We start from the raw sequence: 19,497 nt of genomic DNA on the forward strand, positions 1-19,497 counted from the left end.
ATAGAAGGTGCTGTTGTGGTGCCCTGCCTGCAGTTCTCCTTCAATTTCTGCCTTCATGTTTTTCACTCAACAGTCACTCAGTTTCCCCCCAATGTTATTTTCCTTCATTGCACCCCCTTTAAGCCCCACAAACTTCCTTTCTTCTAGTTAATTTAAAACCCAAAAATGTGACTCAGATTTTTACAAATTCTATTTTGGATCCTTGATATATCGATGATTTCAGGTCTGCAGACATCTAGGCAAGCAATTTCTAACTTTTCACAAGGCTCTAAAAAGGCCTAGGCACTGCAGTAAGTATAAGATGCAGACTGTTTATACATAAATGCAAGCACTGAACAACTGATTTTACAAACATACGTTGTGTACATTGGAAAGTCAGACATCATGTATCTACGCCCAAAAATCAAGACATTTCACTAAGTGGTAAGAAGAACAGATTTAGAGCAATGCTAATCAGATCCTGGGGGCTTGCTCAGGCAAGCCAGATGTGTCAAAAGGACTATTAGGCACAAAACTGTTCTTTCACCTAGATCAGAGCTCAGAGCCCCTGATTGTGAGTAATCCTGAAAGAGACATGTCATTTAGAAAGTCTGTTCTTTGAGATGTTACTGACATGTATATTCAGAGTGTGATTATCTACACTGTAATCTGGGTTTATTTTTAATGCTAGCAGTATCCAGGATGGCATGCCTCCTTATCTATTAAGGATCATTTGGCTATTTAAGCAGTTGTGTATATTCCCAAATTCTATATGGACTACAAAGGGAGAAGCTGCAAGGATGTGTTGTGAAAGTATATACAACCAGTAAGTCTCTAAAAAGAACAGTCACAGGAAAATAACTAATTTTTCCTTTTCTGAGTGCCTGCCACAGGGGAGAAAGAAGAGCTCTTGTCATGCAACAAATGCAGGTGTCACAATGCACCCTCCCTTTGTGTATTTTTATACATTGATAAGACCCCTTCTGAGCCTTCTCTTCTCCAGGCTAAACAGTCACAGCCCTCTCAACCTTCCCTCATATGAAGGACTCCATCATCTTAGTAGCCGGACTCTCTCCAGCTGCTCCGTATCTCTATTGCACTGGGGAGCCCAGAACTGGACATAGCACTCCAGGTGTGGTGGAGGTTTTCAAGACACAAATGAATAGCGTGTTACATAATCTAATCTAGGCTCCCTTTTCCACAAAAGATTGGACCAGATGATCTTTTGAGATGCCTTCCAACCTGAGCTATTCTATGAACTTGGTGTCCACCAGGACCTCCAGATCTTTTTCCACAAAGCTGCCTCCTGGCTGGACGGCCCCCAGCATATACTGGTGCCTGGGGTTGTTCCTCCCCAGGTGCACGACTTTGCACTTGCCGTTGTTAAACTGCATGAGGTTCCTGTCAGTCCATTTCTCCAGCCTGTCAAGATCTCTCTGGATGGCCGCACAACCCTCTGGGGCGTATCAGCCAGTGGGTTCCTTATGTACTCACTGCCAGTTATAATTTTTCTAAATCATTCAGAACTCTGGTCTTCTGAACTACCCATCAGGTCTCTTGGCAGGAACATTGGTGAACAGGGTGCAAAGATACCTACGGCTCTAGACCAAGTTTACCAGGGCATAGCCAGACTCAGCAGCTTTGTCTCAAAAAGGATGGATGGCGGCTCCAGAGAAAGTTTAAAGAAACTAATGGGGGCCCTGGGAATCAGGGCAAGAAGGATGATGCAGCAGACTGCGTCTTGTCCCTTGAGCAAGGGACAAGGCGGTACAAGAACCCCAAAGCAAAGGAGAAAGGGAGTCAGATGCGCAGCCAGCAAGTGAGAGAGACTGCGACTTATTTTCTCAGACAATGTTCAGTTATACAATGCTTAGGAACCATCGCTTTAGCACATAAGCCCTCTGCTACTGTGATTCTTCCAGTGTAAGTATTTAGTGACCCGGAAACAAGTTTTAACTCTAAACCATAGTTACTGATTTTAATAACAACACGCTGCCCTGTAGACTTTGAAAGGAAGACTAAACAACTTCCTACTAGTTTTGCCAAAGCAACTCATAGAAATTGGTTTTAGCCTTTAGCAAAATTGAGAAAAATGAGTATTTTGTTGTATCATTCACTCTCATAGAAATTTTTCCATAAGCCAATTAACATTTGCATTTTTCATTAACCCATTTATTCCTTTTTTATTTAATTACACTATTTAATTACACTATCCAGACCTTTAATGTTGCCAAAAGGACATCAGAATTAGTTTTCTGTATTGTCTTTCATTGGTTGACCAGTAGGGAATATGCTTTTGCAGAGTTTGTTTCAAATCAAGTGATTTCTTGTGACCCATAACTTAGCGCTTGAAAGGCACTCCATCTTTTTAGACAAAGAACTGACCTTCAGTAAGACACTTAAAAGAATGTGCCCCTATTTTGCTCGACTACTACTGAACTTTCCTTTCTATGATGCCATCTCAGGGACAAACTAGATAGATACAAACACAATGTGGAAATAAGTAATAGGTGTGCCTCAAAGAAAAAAGAATTAGCATAACAGCTCAATTCTTAAAGAGTATTTTCCTTTTAGAAAACATAACAGACACATAGTAAATTACTTGTGGACAGCTTAAAGAAACATAAATTACAGTATTAAACTAATTACACAAACCTCTAGTCAATCCTGTTTCTCAGCCACAAAGCTTTTCAAAAGCATGTAAATAACTGAAAAACTGATAATATAAATGTCCTGAAATTATTTCAGGAATTGTAGAGGATTATATCATAAGTAACGCCACCAGAAAAGACAAAAACAAAGGGATCGAAAACTATTAACTGAGACTATAACTGATACCACTGATATGAAAAAGGATGAACCGTAGAAAGGCAACATAATTTGCAAAAATATGTTGACAAATAGGCCAACTACAGTCTGAGTCATCCTAAAGATGAGCAAATAACAATTCCTCTATAAACACAATCATGGGTATAGTCCATTACTTATGACAGCTCCAGCAATAAAAAAGAATTTATACAGGCTATTGATAAAGAACTTCATGTACACGTTAAATAGTATGGCTTAGAAGAATAATAGAGGTTGATGAAAAACCTATATCCTTATCCTTTTTAGTCTTCATAGTCTTTGCATCTTCTGCCTAATACAGGAAAATATTAACAATATCTATTTGTGGAAGGGTATCTTCAACCAAGCAGATAACTGACAGCCTAATTCTAACCATAAAAAAACACCTAAAAATATAAGTCTAAATATATTTGAGTCTGAAAACCACAGCATCTTCACCTTCCTAACTTAAATCTTGCATAAGCATTCTCATTCTAAACAAAAATTCAATCTAAATCCATTGTTACTATAGTCCTACCTAGACTGAACTGACATTCCTTCTTTACCCCTTGCATGGCACACTTCCCCATTCCAGAATTACCATTCAGTTGCTAATCAGGTCTCTCAAAACCTGGATCTCCCAGATTTGGAGACCAATGACCTTATGCTAAGCTAATGAATAGAGTGGAAAGATTCCTTTTGGAGTAGGCAGTAAAAATAAGCCTAAACTCCACTCTCTCTTTCACAAGCGAAAAGACCAGAGATAAGAGCTACCTGCTGCTCTCTTCTGCAGAAGTTCATAACAAGTTCTGAAAAAAAGAATTCTTCATTCCCAATTTTCTTTCAGTATCCCCTAACCCTATACCGAACCAGGCACATTCTTGGAAGGGCAAGTGGCATACTTTCTTTGGAAAATGCTGTAGAAGGGTCTACCTGTGAAAGCTTGCCCACCACTCAGTTGGTTCTTTCTTAAACTAGTGGTCTCAATAGCTAGTGGAACTGAGGCAGAAACAGAGAAAGATTAGGTAGGAGTGGATAAATTTCCTGTTTCCATGCCTTTATGAGAACTCCAGAAGTTGTGAATATACATAATAAGAAAAGACAAACCCTGAAAGAAGTCTGAAGAATCTGCAGCAATATCAGCTAAACCATACAACAAATATCCACACCATGTCATTAATTTCAAAAATTCATCCAGAGTAAAACACAATGGGCGTTCCCTTCAGGAAAGAAATCTATCTCCTCTGTAGGAATCCTTTTCTTTGAGGAGAAAATGAATGAATATTTTGGGCGCAGATGTGAAGCTAGTTTAAGAAATCAGACAGACGTGATTTCCAGTATTCACTTGTCCCCTGCTTTTATCATTTTCTATTGAAGCATTCCAAAACTCTAAAAAGCACAAGAAAGAGAAACTAGTCTTATGAAAGCAGTTGATGAATACCTCTCAAGGATTCTGTCAAACAGGCATTTAATAAGGACAGCAATGGTGATAGAAAATGAGGCATAGTATATCTTCTTAACAGCACCTTCTAGCCCTTTTGTAGCTACTTACAGAAATCACTTATTAAAAAAGGTGTAGAGCAGGCCACTTGGGAATCAACTGTTTGCCACCAAGCTTTTCCTCATTGAAGGCACCTATGTTTCTAAGGAGTCCTGGAATGGCATCTAAGCTTTCAGAATACTGAGAAATTGGAGGAGAAAAAAAAAATAAAAAAAATCATCTTTTCTCACCAGGGAAACTGTTGCTCTTCATCAGCAAATCTGCCATCACTGTTGACACTTCTGTTGAAATACATGAATGCAGAAAACATTTTAGAAGTTTCATTTCTATAGCAATCACAATAGATGGCAAAGCACAATGGCTAGATGAAGATGTAAACAAAACCTAGCTTCCTTATGATTGTCAGAAATTGTTCCTTGCTTTCCTGAGGCAACGTCAATAAATTCAATCTGCTTCAATTAATATACCTATTCTATTATAACTGGATGGTTATGTGAAAATCAGAATTGCAAACAAAATGGCAAATAACTCTTCCCCTCAAAAGGTTCTTTTCTCTTTTTCACCCCCCAGTATCTTTCTAAAGCAGTAGATTAACGCTGTTCATTCTTTTTGTCAGTCCTTGGGACAACAAAAGAATCTGAGATGGAAAGTGAGCATGCCTCTTGCTGGACTAAAATACTTCCCTTATGTTCTCTTTGAAATAAATGTACCAGCATTAATGGCAGGAAGCTGCAATGCTATTTTGGTGTGCTCTACAGTTTCATCATTAACAGAAAAACATCTTTATTAGAAAAGTTATTTTGGTACATATATAGGAACCGGGGGAAAAGGGAGTAAGGAATCTCATGCGCTTTCTCCTGTGTGAAGTGTACTATTTCTATAATCCTCTTGCTTAATTCTTGCAAGGATTTTAGATCACTGGGATACAGAATTGAGGGTGACACAACTGCTTCATATGGAGAATGACAGGACTCCAGGTAATAAAACTTTTCACATTCCTTTAAGCCTTCACCCTATTATTCCTCAATACAATGTACTTTAAGGAGAAAATATCTTTTAACTTCATACAAGATGCCTCAAGTATTTATGACACAGAATCAGATGCAATCTAATCACAGCAATCATCTAGTACCTGTAAACATATTCTATTGAGAAAGAATGCCAAAACTCTCTTACTGCAGTGTAACGTACCGGAACCTTTTATATACAACTCCTATCAAGACCAAACTCAATGAACTATATTGAAGGATAGGTTTGTGATACCTTTCAACTGCCGCGTCAGATGAACGACATCTCTGAACTCAGCAAAAGATATAGATCAAGGTCTGCCTGACTTGTGTAGTATCATATGTGAATACTGTGTTTACTGGCATAAGTCTTTGCAATGCGTGCAAGCAGTTGAGATTACCTAGAGCTATTCCATCATACGATAGCATGAACTGCTTGAGCTAATATAGATGAGGGATGCCTTTACTAAAGGGAAAGCATTTTGTATTATTTTTGTGCATATTGCAGAATTGGAGGTATGTCTGGTACTCTAAGCCATACGAGCACCTTGTTAGTGATCCTTGGTGCAAGAATATAAAGCAGCACAGGCAGCATCTCTTAGGCAGCGTTGGCAAAAATCATCTGTCTCAAGTACACAGAAAGCACAAACAATGCACAGAAGGTGGTAAAGATGCACCATTCAAAAAAACCATACCTTGCATTTAACACAGAAAGAGGGAGGAATATTATGTTACTCTTCTATTTCAGAGAAAACTAGTCAGAACAAGACTGGAAAACATTTTTTTGTATTATCTTAAGGCCAGTAATTTGAGATCTAATTTAAGTGATAGCTGAGATTCAACAACCTCTAGTATTATTCTCCCTAGTTCAAACATGGATATGACAAGCTACATGCATTAGCATTCCATCTTTTATGGTTAGAATCATTAGTATCTTAGCTATCACATTAAGAGTCAGAAAAGTAAGTAACAGGTCATAAAGAAATTAAGCCAGAGGAGCTTACGCAAAATGAACCTTGACAACCTATTCTTCAAACATGCATAATGATATTTTGAGAATATAAAAATTGAAAATATATCATTTTCCCCTTTCAACTTTTTATATTTTCTAAAACTCCTCCTACACGGAGAAACCAAACCAAAAATGTCCTCTAAGACTTCATGTTGCAATGAGCAATCTTTTCCATAATAGGCTTTTTTTCACCTGTTCCGAAGATCATTTCAATAGAGAACCCAGTCACTCTCAAAAACTATCAAGGTAATCAAGGTAAATCATGACATTCTGTGGTTCAGGCTACCAGAAAACTCAATGATTGTGGTACACAATGCCATATGAATGGGTGATTGTGAAAAGAACCAGTAACAAAAACCCAAAATCAAAAGCTTATGAAGTCTCAAGCTTATGAAGGAGAAGTACATAATTTTGAACAGATAGCAAGGATGTATAATGACTTAGCTGTTCAATCATACCTGCAAGTTTTAAAATTATGACTCAGAAGGAAGGTCATTCCTTGCAATTAGCAAAGTATCAACTGACCCTTTCTTATTAGACACTCTTGGATACTATTAACTAACTACCCATTTCAACTGCAACACTAAAGTACTTCACACCACACCTTTATTAAGTAAAAGTCAAATTATAGTAACTTATTAAGTATGATACACCATACAGTCTTTACCTAAAAAGTCTTTCGGGTCACTGATTTTAATGGGAGAAAATGATTTTGCACTGAAGCATTTTCCTTGGTGCCTTACTTTCCTTCACCCACATTTTTCATTGCTGAGTTTATTTTCTCATTTTCCCCTCCCTCCATACTCATTAAACTTCTTCTTTGCTCCCACAAGTCTCCAGTATTTCTGAATCCATCTTTTTCTTTTTTTAAAAATCGTGCTTCCAGTTTAGTATAAGAGTACTATGATAGCTCTGCTATATATCATTTGCTGTAACAGCCTCAATGGACAACATTCTCTAAACTATTCAGTACTATGATCAAGTTAGTAAATGAAAGGCGTTCCGTTTTATAAAATAAGAATATATTCCTTAATATAAAATGTGCTTAAGAATATCCAGGAAAAATATTTTTTTCCTAAGCATAAAAACATGCTAGAAAGGAGATATCTACTGGCAATTTAATAGTGAATTTAATAGTGACCAAGTGTTCATAGAAGTGGTTTGAAAATAAACTGTTATTCTTTTTTTTGTTGTAGAGATTGTCAGATCTGTCAATGTTATTAGCACAAAACAGTCGTTTGTCCAACTACTAATGCAGCAACTGATACACGTACTGAACATAGTGCCACGGACTATTCCTCCCTGTGCAAGAACTCAGATCTGAATCAAGAGGAAAAAAAAAAAGAAAAAAAAAGACTTAATCGTGAATTCCAGAATGGATGTAGCAATCTAGGTTCAGTAAAAACAGACTGCATGCACATAAGTCTCATTAATCTCTTACATCTGTTTGGTTATTAAAAAAATGAAATAAAAAAATTCACAAAGCCACAAAAAAATTCTGCCTCTCTTGCCAATGAATTTAAGCCTGGGTTTTGTATATGGTCACATATTTCCACAATACCAGAATTGAAAACATGGCTCTACTCATCTGTGGAGCTAAGGGAAGAACGTATAGCACCTTAAAACAACAGGCTTGAACTGTAAACGCAAGAATATTGAATTTAAACTTGAGTATTCTATATGCAATTATTAGAAGACTCAGTTTTGAAATGTTAATGATCAAACAGAATTAAAGTTATTTCATATCAAGCAACTCCCTACCATTTTTGGACAAATCAGTCTTTCGAGTGTAGAACCTTCCCAAGACCAGAATTGTAAAGATTTTTTTTCCTAATAATCTAAACTTAGTTTTGTTTCAATGCATAAATAGTGGTACCTTCAAATTCCATCATTTTTAAACATTTTGATGGGCACAAGCTAGAACATAGGAAGTTCCATTCAAATACACGGAAAAACTTCTTTACAGTGAGGGTGACAGAGCACTGGAACAGGCTGCCCAGGGAGGTTGTGGAGTCCCCTTCTCTGGAGATTTTCAAGACCCGCCTGGATGCAGTCCTGAGGGATGTCTTTAGGCAATCCTGCTCTAGCAGGGGAGTTGGACTAGATGATCTCTAGAGGTCCCTTCCAACTCTGAAGATTCCATGATTCCGTGATACTTGCACAATTGAGTATCTAGGAAGCGGGTTGTGTGGAAGGTGCATATTACCATACTCGAGTCATACTGACCTTTCTCCTCTCAGTTGAAATAAAAATTTTCCTGCTGTCCCTTTTAGGGAGTCCTCCAATCTGCTCATACGCTGATTACAAATTAATTGTCTACTTTCATCATTAAATGGTGTGTACGACCTTTGCTCTGCTAGGCAGTTGTTAGTACTTCTGCAAAGATTATTCATCATAGCCGGTTCTTCAGAATCTAGCTTCTCTTCATCTGAAATAGCCAAAGAAAATATATTTTGTAGAAGCCTGTTTAGACAATAAACACGCGCAATGGAGCTCAAAATTAATTTCTATTTGTCATGTTACAATATCAAGATTTGCTGTATCAATTTAAAAGGTGAGAAAGCTTACAATTATTTAGAGCAAAGTAGCCGAAGTCTTCTTATGAACATTATTTCTTAAAGTCTTTCCGTTTTGTGTTTTAACATTTTAATCTTTGTCTATTTTTTTTTCTATTTCTCTTTTAGAGATAGTGGATTCTACCTTGTGAAAGAAGGGATTATATTTTAGGATCTGAATATTATGAAGGAACTCAAGCAAAAGGTAGCTGTTAATCTTGTACCTTGATATATATATATATGTGATAAGAAACTGCACAAAAAACGTACATAAATATTTGCATGATCCCCAAAAGGGAGAAGAGGCAAACTCAGGCTAGAACTACATTAGGTTCTCAACTCCTACAATTACTAACATCAACTTATTAAGGCTAATGGATGAAACTACATATAGGGGTACATGATACAAATATATGTACATAATAGAATATGTACATACTATTGAAGTAGAGTTTAGTACTTTTTGTATAAGACTTATTTTGCAATAAGGTTAAAAGTGAGATATTCAGTTTATCAGGTACAGTAACAATCCCAGGCAATGTAAGAATTGTCATTATTACAAATGAGTCTTCATTACAGACAGAGCTCCAGCATGTTTTATTATGAGACAATGTGCAGGAAACGAAGATGTCAAGTCATTTCCTATCTGCAAGAAAATTACTTTTTAAATCCCACATTTAGCAATCTTTATTAAGTCTTCATTAATGAAACTCTTAACAACAAATATTTAGTTGAAGGCCTGTCAAGACATATTATTCCTTTTTACTCCTCTTTCTATGCTTTCTATCCATCAGGGAATCTCCTTAGATGATGCCATCTTATTGTCTCTTTAAACATTTCAGCGTTTAATGTTCATTTTACCCATTGAAGAAAGCTTCCAGTAAAAATTCCATTACTTAGAAACCTATAGGAAAAAAAGGACCAGCTTTCAACTCACTTTCAGAAGTGAAAGCCAGTATCGTTTTTGGAAATCACATTTTCAAAACTGCCTTAAAGCCATTTAAGTATTTTAAAAATTTACTCTGAAAGGACATGCAGGTATATATAATATAATAATTCATGCAATTAGTGACATTAAAACCCATCATGCAGTTATTTTTCCTGGAAATAATATGTATCAAAACATTCTTACTCTGAGCAGGAGGAACCATTTTAGCTGAAAGGAAACTTCCCTGAGAAGTTCTTCTAAAAAAGCGTGCCCGAGCACTGCTGAGTTTTCTAACCTCTGCATCATCGGCAGGAGGTTTTGGAAAGCAAATGGAAGAATCTTCATCTTTTGCAGAAGCGACTAGTACTGGTTTCTGTGACAAAGATAAAGACGACATTTTAATAAAAGCACTGATAATTTCATTTCCATATAAGCAAAAATAAAAATAATTTAAAAAAAAACAGAAAACCAAATTTTTTATACACAGGGTTAAGTTCAGAATAGAATACATAAAAGTTACATAGGTTTACTTATTAAAAAATTTTCATCTTCATATCCAGAATCTAATGATACCATTCCACTGAACAAGCCAGATATCTATACCATTATCACCACAGAAAGAAAACATTCAGGGGTGCAGAAAACAAATAAAAACTAGCCTGAGTAGAGCAAATGAAACTCAGAATTATTCATTTCCCTCATATTCATTTAACATCATCTGCAGTATGCTTATTTGTCAAAAAAATGTTGTGCCAAAGACTTGCGCTAACAATTCTACAGGCACATCTATTCTTTATGATTTGTTTTTGAGCACCAACGTAGTATTTCCAAAACACTTCAAATGTGTTCATATCACATGTACCGCTTCCTATCACACTGAGACAAATCATGCAGATCCAGAAACATGCAAGTTCTAGTTTTCATTTATGTTGGTATCTTGCATCTTAGAGGATGTGACCAATCCCCTGAACCTCAGACACAAAGCACTTGTTGTGCCCTACGTAAATGCATTGCCCTGTAAGATCAGGGGTCTCTACAAGTTTCCTTAATATAAAGAATCCATTTGAAAGTGTCCGGTCTGATCCTTCAGAGCTCTCCCTGGTATTAGTTGAAGATAGCCAAGAGGTGAGACCCACTCCCCACAACCACCACGGCTAATACAAGCTCTGCATTTACAGTGTACTAACTTATCTCCATTGGTAAAGCAGAAGAGGCAGGTTTTGCATTGGTCTTTAACAGCAGTTTTCTCTAGTTTTTTTTTCCCCTCTCACACACAAGATAAATAAAACTTTAACACCCGTATTTAAATCCAACTGTAGATATATTTAATCTAAAGGTAAGTATGGTCAGAATTTTTAAATTTGATTCATAGAAAATAATATCTTATCAAAATTACTGAAGTATAAAATTTCTTGGATTTTTCCCCCCTATTTCCTAAAGAATGCTGCATTTAGATTACTGTCTTGAAGAAATAATACATACAGCAAGTATACTTGACCAATTTAGCATGCTCTGCTCTCTCAGGTGCTAAACAAATGTTCATGACTTAATCTTATATTTAAAGATTAAATATAAAAACCCTGAAAGAACAGATACATTTATAAATTGAAAACAATTCAAAACTTTCACAGAGGGGAAAGGGGGGTTCTTACAAGTACCTCTGTTTTTTAAAATAAACTACAATCATTATATTTTACAAATGTGTGAGTCAAATAGAAGCATAATCAATCTATTTACTTTCAAGTTATTAATCACAGAACCACAGAACAGTTGACGTTGGAAGGGACCTCTGTAGGTCAATCTTACCCAACCACCCCACTCAACCCCCCCTAGACTTGATCATGTCCAGGAAGCTTTTGAAGATCTCTGGGAAACCTGTGCCAGGGCTTTGTCAGCCTCACAGCGGAAAAAGTGTTTCCTGATGTTTAGAGGGAACCTTGTGTGTTTCACTTTGTGCCCACCGCCTCTGGTCTTGTCACTGAAAAGAGCCTGGCCCCAGCCTCTTCAGACCCTCCATTCAGGTATTTACACATGTGGATAAGATGCCCCCTGAGCCTTCTTTTCTCCAGGCTGAATGGTCCCAGCTCTCAGCCTTGCTCCAGTCCCTTCGTCATCTTTGTGCCCCTTCATTGGACTCTCTCTAGTTGCTCCACGTTTCTCTTGTGATGGGGAGCCCAGAACTGGACACAGCACTCCAGGTGTGCCCTTACCCGTGCTGAGGATCACTTCCCTCAAGCAGCTGGCAGCACTCCTAACGCAGCCCAGGATACCATTAGCCACCACCTTAGTGACAAGGGCATATTCCTGGCTCATGTTGATGCTCATGACCTTTTTCTATTTTAGTAATCTTACACAAGAAAGCTGACTCAAGTATCCATCTTCTGATCCTTGTTAATGTCACTTACAATTACAACACAATACAGCAATATTTAAATAGTTTAAATTATTTTCAGGTTTCTTTTTGGGGAAAAAAATTACAAAATTGATTTTATAGGCCTCAGACTAACATTAAAACAGTCTTCCATTTCTCCCCGACCTATTTAAAGCATATATTTTCCTAACACTACTGATATATACATTTTTATGTCAGTATTGCATGAGTCATTTCGAGAGTACTCACATGATCCAGTGGGCTAAGACGAACACCAGAAACTGGTCTTGATTCAGCCAAATCAAAACTGGATGCGTGAAGACTAGCATAAAGAAATTAAACTTAACATGAATAAAGCAGACCCAGTGTTTTGTGGTGTGTTTTTTTTTTTAATTGCATGCTTCTTCCATTTGCCAATGAATACAGGGAAAAGGAGAAAGAAAGGAAGAGTAACAGAGCACTTTTACACTATCACTTTTCTTCCATGAATGCCATCTAACTTTGATATCTGGGAATCCAGCAGTATCAAGGGAGAAGAATTACAAGATCGCCAGCATACCTGCCATGATACAGTTTATTTCATACACACCTGCAAAAATTCTCTAATACAAGCCTCAATTCATGCACAAGCCCAACTGCGGTTAGTGCCCAAGATATCAGACACAAGCTGCAGAACAACTGCAAGGTAGAAGACCCAGGTTTGTGCAGGCATGAGCATGCTCCTTCCTATGCATAGGAGAAGCACAGATAGAACAAGCAAGGATGTCAGACAGAGTGACCTCATTACCTGGTGACCAACAAACAGCCAAGTCACTCTCAGGCTCCTGCCTTCTGCAGGGGCACAGCACTATGCAGTAAGGAATACTGGATACCTACAGTGCCTGAAGTCACGCTGCCATGAAAACAGCATGGACACCGACTTACCCATATGGCCATTCAAACATGTTTCAGCATCCTTTCTGGCATGCCTGACACCTAACATTACAAATACAGCTCATATCTCCTCCCTGCAGTCATCATAGAATTGGTATATAAGGAGAGCTAAAAAAATAACTGGGAAAACGGTTGTAAAAAGCCCAATATACTTTTTATTTTTTCTCTTTCGTCACAAGAGGAAGATCTACTGAGCTCTGTAAATTATACTACGTAACAAAACTGCACAAAGAAATAATTTTGAAGTAGTAAAAATTTTGTTTAAAAATTAGCATTTCAAACTTCAAGACCTACACTTTTATATTCAAAAAGAGCTGAGAAAGCTCTGAAAAAAAGATCTAGCATACAGTTTATGTGGAAACAAGCAAGCGTTCACAGTTTCTAGCGAAAAGCTGAAGTCTATCTCAATCAAAAGCATACACTGTCGTAAGAAAAAGGTGAGTTACAAACCATTTTCCTATACTATTCTTCAGATACAAAACTAGTGTAATGACTGCCTGGGGTAGCTCTAATCCACAGGAACTTCCTGGACATGTAGATTAACACCAAGAGTAAGGATCATTAGAAGAAGGCAAAGGATGTGATTAGGAATACAGATTAACACGGGGGAGAAAAAAAAATAAAAATCACCAGAAACATAATTACAGAATCAAGTCTCTTGCTGATAAAGGTTATTTGAAAAAATCTTAAAGCCACAGTACCTAAAAACTGAAGGGGGTCTATTTTGAGGAGGTCGTGAGGATCCAGATCCAAAAAGTTTCCTTTGATTCCCTGTAGGTGTAAACGGCCTCCGAGTCCTTAGTGTTCGTAGAACATTTCTGGCTTCATTTATAATCTCAGAACTGGTCTTCTTTGGCAATGAAAGCCTGTAGAATGGTTCCGCCTCTTCTGTATTTTTATCCTTTGAAGGTTGCATTCTGCTGCAAAGTAGCACACAGGAAGAACACTGTACAATATATATATGGAAGGCACAGAATATAATGCTAGTTTTAAATTACAAACTATTAATTCATCAATGTTTATGCTACTGTAATGTAGTTTCAAAAGATATTCTAACAAGATCCTAGGCGGTGGTGAAGTAGTGGAAAATAAGGCTCATTGATCTCATTGATACTGCATTTCCGTTACTATTTCTCCATTCCGTAGGAAAATACCAAAGAGCAGAAAACATCTGACACGGAGGACCTTTAGTTTTTTAGAGGCAGCTAAAACACACTACACTCAGTACCACAATGCCTTCTGGGCCAAACGTGGTACTCTCCAAGAAAATCTGTTTCTTAACACCCAATTACTTATAAAACAACATAACCAAAACAGGTATTCAATAATATGCTGTAAAGAGGCCCTTTCTTTCCAATTAATTTAGGACACACCCCATATAAGTTATCGATCTTACCAAGGGCTGCTTCCTAATAAGTCAAAGAGGTATCATTATGAGTAACTGAAGCACAGTTATCAGTAAGTGATAAGCAGAGACAAGGAAGAACAGGCAATCCATTTTTTCCCTCCAAGAGAAATGCCTCACCAGCCCACCCCCAAGCACATGCAAACAAAGACAACACTAACATAAGATAAATTATCAACCCAAACTTTCAATCAGCATTCTGTCCTGCTGCATCTCCTACCAAATGCAGTGGGCAGTAAAAGACTTGCTTTATCATCTCTAGAGCCCCCCCTCCCCAAATCTATCAATATCCTGGTGCAGTCCTCTGTAAATACCACCCTTGTCATTTTACAACAAACTCCTCATAAGCTTTATACCACACAAAATTCCTCTTCTGCTTTTCAAACTTATCTAAAAAGGAAAATACATTTCTGCACAGTCTTTGATTCAGACCACCTGGTAGCTTCTACTCTCTCACATAGTTTGCGACAATGAACCGACAGTAGACCAGACACCGCCATATTGGTTATTTCTTAACTATGGAGCAAAAACTTATTTCTCTAGTTTTTAGTTCACTTCTTCCTGTTCTGCATCTTTACATTTCCAACTGCCTTTTCTGTTCTTTCTTTCAGAGCCTGTACATTCTGGCAAAGTTTCTTTAATTAATACTCAACCCAACCTCTTCAGCTGAACTATACAAGATAAAATTGGATGCTAAGGAGGAGTGCACCAACCTCTTTCACTAAAAGATGCATAATTACACAACACAGGAAAAGATCAGGAGCCTGCGACTGTCTGTGGTTTTAATTCTTCCAATTACCATTAATACATTACTTTTCTTCACTGTGACTAAATTTGGCTCTCTGCTCCCTACTCTTCCCTCTCTTACAACATGATTCAAGAGAGTTAAGTAAGGAATTCCACTGCAGTAGTCTGTTTGGAGCAATTATACAGCCATTCGACACTGAACAGGGAAGACAGGTTATCATTCCCTATTCTCCCAGCTACTTGGAGTCAAGATTTTGACCTTTAAGTGGAAGGTCTTCTGTGTAGACCAGATGTCTGACACAGATATCATCCAGCACACATGGAAACAATAGCTGAGAATACACACTAAAACTTAATCAACATGATTCTACAAATCAGAAATCTGAATTAATTCACGTTTCTTCTTTTCTGGTCTATATATTTCCATGTACCTTGCTAAATTTTAAAATAAATCTTCTCAAGTAATCTAATGTCTTACATTTAATCTCTGAAAGACACCTTTTTCTTTAGTTCTTAAAATCTCTGTGCTCTGCCATTGAAATGTGTATTTTATGGGATTCATGTATATGTTCTTCATAGTTAAACTAAGAAGTAACCCAAGACATAACAATGGGTTACTGTGGAACAGCACCATCTCCGATACAATCAACTTAAGGTTTTGTTAAGTCTACTGCCAGCTGCAAATTTTCTATCCTAGAAGTACGTTTATTTGCCACAGTTTAGACCAGACTGCCATTATAATAACTTTTTGTTGAAGCTTTCACCTCGTACCATTTCTTTTTAACTGGTAAACGAACTTTGCTACTACAAGCCTAATTAGTGAAGTCCCACTACTTAGGCACTGTTAGTCGCCCTTCCAGCCCACGAAAACCAGCGGTTTAATAATTAACGTTGTAAAGGGCCCCTGTGACTTCGTTTGCAGGCTCGACTGAGCCGGCTGCTGCTTTAGCAGAGATGGGGGGTGGTGGGGGAGCAGCACGTCCTTTGCCCGCCGCCGGAGCAGCAGGACGGGCGCGGAGCTGTCACCGGGGGGCGGCAGCGAGCAGAACGTAGGACTTCACCGCGCCCCCCCCCCCCGCCCAGGAGAGCGTTCACGCTTCGTCATTTTGGCCTAAGGTAGTACTATACACATTCAGAATAAGGTACCAATATAGCATTAATTGATATCCCACAATTATCAGCCAGAAAATGAGAAAATGCAATAGAACACTGAGAAACAAGCAAGTAGTGTCATAAACTACAAGATGTGTGTGTGTGTATATATATCTTTTATATATATACATGAATATATATACAAAATATATATATACACATATATATGTGTGTGTATATATATAAACACACACATATATATACGTGTAGATACATAAAAGAAAGCTCACTTTCTTGCAAGCATTTAAAAACCACGACTAATTCTTTATCTGAAGGAGTTTGGCTGCTTTGCCATCGTACTACAAGCACTGTCTCTTTCTCAGAAGACAGATACAGAAAGACAATTTGTACTCTCTGTTTTATAATGCCTAAGGCTGAAACATTTAAGCATCAGGCAATTGCTCTGCTGCAGCAGCACTCAAGAAAGAAGCTTCATGTGCTCTCCAGCGTCCCACACCCCAGAAGCTTCGAGGAAGCACCTTCAGCTATATTACACTGTTCTCTTCCTAGAAAACTACTACCTAGAGACCTGTGCATAAGGGAAAAACCCTCCAGTCACCAGAAGCTTTCCTAACTTTTATGAGAATAAGGTACCTGGATCATTCAATTGCAGTACCAAAGACTAATTTAAAATACTGTACAACAAACTGATGCAACAAGCAGAAAGTGGAAGTACAGGATGAAGGAGCGGCACAAGAGTGGAAGGGAAATGACTGCACTGGCTGCCCAGCTCACAGTCCGGTTTTACCCATGGCTTTCACTATTTATACAAGACTAGTTCTGTCTGGTTTTCTATTTATTTGTAATATTTTCTATTTTTCCACAAACTCTACTCTATACCCTTTTTAAAATAAAGTATCTTAGTTGCAAATAAGAAATAATTCTAATTATTAGTGCTTCTTTCTGAAAATCCAGCAGTGTTCCCATTTTGCTCTCCAATCCCTGCAGGGGACAGATAAAAGGAATGTTGCAGTGCCAATGGGGATTGTATAACTGGTATGCACAGATCTTGTCCCCCACTGCTCTCACCATTTCCCAGGTAGCCTTTAACTTGCACAGATGAAGATCTCCTCTCTGACTCTCTAGTAGAAGGTAGACGAGCATTAAACCAGTGTCTGAAAAGCCATACTTGGGCTCTTGTCTTTTTTACCCAGTTCTTTACTCCAGAGGTCTGCCCTTTGTTGTACAGGAAGATTTGAAAGCAGCAGATAGTGGTACAGGATCAGAGAACCCTGGATTAGTCCCAGCTATCTCCAGAACTGAGACAGCCACGCTTATCCTGGGTCAATCACCACACGAGAGAAGCACGGCTGACTACATCAGATGTGGCACCACACTGTCTCTGCCACCTTATCTCCCATCTCAAAACCAGTGTGATTTAATTGCTAGCATACCAAGCCGGTATACTTGCAATCACCAAGTACAGTGAGGAGAAACCCTGTACTCAAGCCATGATCACTCGGCTCACCGAGATCTGACTCCAAGTTCTGTCTGCCCAAGCAAATCTCTAGAAGAGTTAGCACTCTTTAAGTACAGGTTTAGTAAGGATGAATGAATAATGGGTATTACTAGATATAATTTTAAACATCAGCAACTTATCAATCACAACTGATACACTGGTGAAATTTTGAAGCAGAGACATCACTGTCAAAAAGAAATGAGGACAAAGTTACAAGAAATTGCACCTGCAGCCCTCAGGAGAGCGAGATTTTCAGCGCAGCCGCCAGATAACACGTCCAAGAGGAACTCCCCAAACAAGCGGCACCTGTGGAGGAAAAGCCGTCCCGAACTCCGCAAAGTAACCAACCCAAACCGGCAAACAAGACTCCCCCGGGGCACGGCAGACAGCAAGATGCCGGGAAACGGACCGGAGGTTCTCCCTCTGCGGCCGCTTTTGCAAAGCCTCCCGCCCCGCGTACCGCACACCTCGGGCCTCCGCGCCCCCGCAGGGAGGCGGCAGCCGCCGGGGACGTGCGTTACGGCCAGGCAGGGCACGCCACCGGGCGCTGGCCAAAGCGCTCCGCCTGCCTAACGGCCCCGCCGACCCCTCCTTCCCGATGGTGGCGGAGGGTCGGGACCCGCCACCGCCTCCGCGGGGCCCCTATCCCCCGCGCCCGGTAGCGGTACCGGTGCCCGCTGTTCCCATGGCAACAGTACACACCATGGCCGCCGGGCCGCGGGCGAGGTGCGGCCTATCCGGCAGGGCGGCGGAGCCAGGCGGGCCCCTCACTCACCTCCGCCGAAGCGCGGCGGCGGCCCCACCGCGGCGCCGGAACCGTTACACCCCACGCGCTCCCCTCAGCCGCACCTGCGGGGTGAGCGCGGAGGGAAGCCCGGGGGCGACCAAGGCGCCTGCGCGGGACGCGGCAGACGCAGGCGCAGCGCGGCTGAGGGGAGCGGCGGCCGGTGGGGGGCCGGGCCGGGCCGCGGTGTGACGTGACCGTCCAGCGGCGGTCGTGGCCGTTGTCCGTCCGGTCTGACATGCCCGCGGGCAGTGGCAGTGAGGGGTCCTGTCGCAGCGTTGGTGGCTTTCTGTTGTCAGGCGCTTCCCCCGGCCTGTCCCGGCCCCAGGTGGTAGCAGGTGGCAAAAGGCCAGATGGGGTTTGACAAAAGTTACTGGGTTCGGAAATGCTGGATGGGAGCTGTTGTGGTACCTGCTGTCTGAGCTCAGATTTACAGATGGGAAACGGAGGTGTTGAAAGTTTTCCGCCATAAAACAAAACTCAGGGCAGGGTGTAACAGCGATGTCTAAAGAGCGAAGTTAAACGTTTATCAGGACTTTTCAGTTGGGACATGGTTCAGTTGGGACATCAAGGGATGTACCAAACCTTCAACGGGATGTGTAGCGAAACAGTGTTCCTTTGTATTTAAAGTGTTCCTTTGCAGTTGCTAACATAGACATTAGAGCAAAAATATGACTTCTGGACCAAATTTGAGCTAAGAGTATCCCAAATTAACCTTGGGTAATTATAATGCTAAAATACACACCCCATTGTGAATAATGAGCATGCTAATCAGATAACTTCCCAAAATGTTTTAAACATAAGCTTAGATGCATATGTATAGTTAGGAGTGGCAACT

General features: G+C 39.6%; 1 protein-coding gene across 4 annotated transcripts in view; it reads right to left on the minus strand.

Moving 5' to 3' along the window:
- ARMC2 (armadillo repeat containing 2) overlaps positions 1-18,738 on the minus strand; it is a 64,884-nt gene extending 46,146 nt beyond the window's left edge. For 2 of the 4 annotated variants that reach the window (XM_054196622.1, XM_054196619.1), the window contains exons 1-6: positions 18,651-18,738; positions 13,814-14,032; positions 12,429-12,501; positions 10,013-10,181; positions 8,552-8,753; positions 4,537-4,587 (exon numbers count right to left, since the gene is read on the minus strand). In XM_054196622.1, coding sequence (XP_054052597.1) covers positions 4,537-4,587; positions 8,552-8,753; positions 10,013-10,181; positions 12,429-12,501; positions 13,814-14,028 — 710 coding nt within the window. In that variant the 5' untranslated portion in view covers positions 14,029-14,032; positions 18,651-18,738. The remainder of the gene's footprint in view (positions 1-4,536; positions 4,588-8,551; positions 8,754-10,012; positions 10,182-12,428; positions 12,502-13,813; positions 14,033-18,650) is intronic. The other 2 variants (XM_054196620.1, XM_054196621.1) reach the window with 2 other exon arrangements.
- Between the last annotated feature and the right edge of the window lie 759 nt (positions 18,739-19,497).

The sequence above is a fragment of the Rissa tridactyla genome, chromosome 3, assembly GCF_028500815.1.
Source record: "Rissa tridactyla isolate bRisTri1 chromosome 3, bRisTri1.patW.cur.20221130, whole genome shotgun sequence".
In the NCBI taxonomy this organism is placed as follows: Eukaryota; Metazoa; Chordata; class Aves; order Charadriiformes; family Laridae; genus Rissa; species Rissa tridactyla.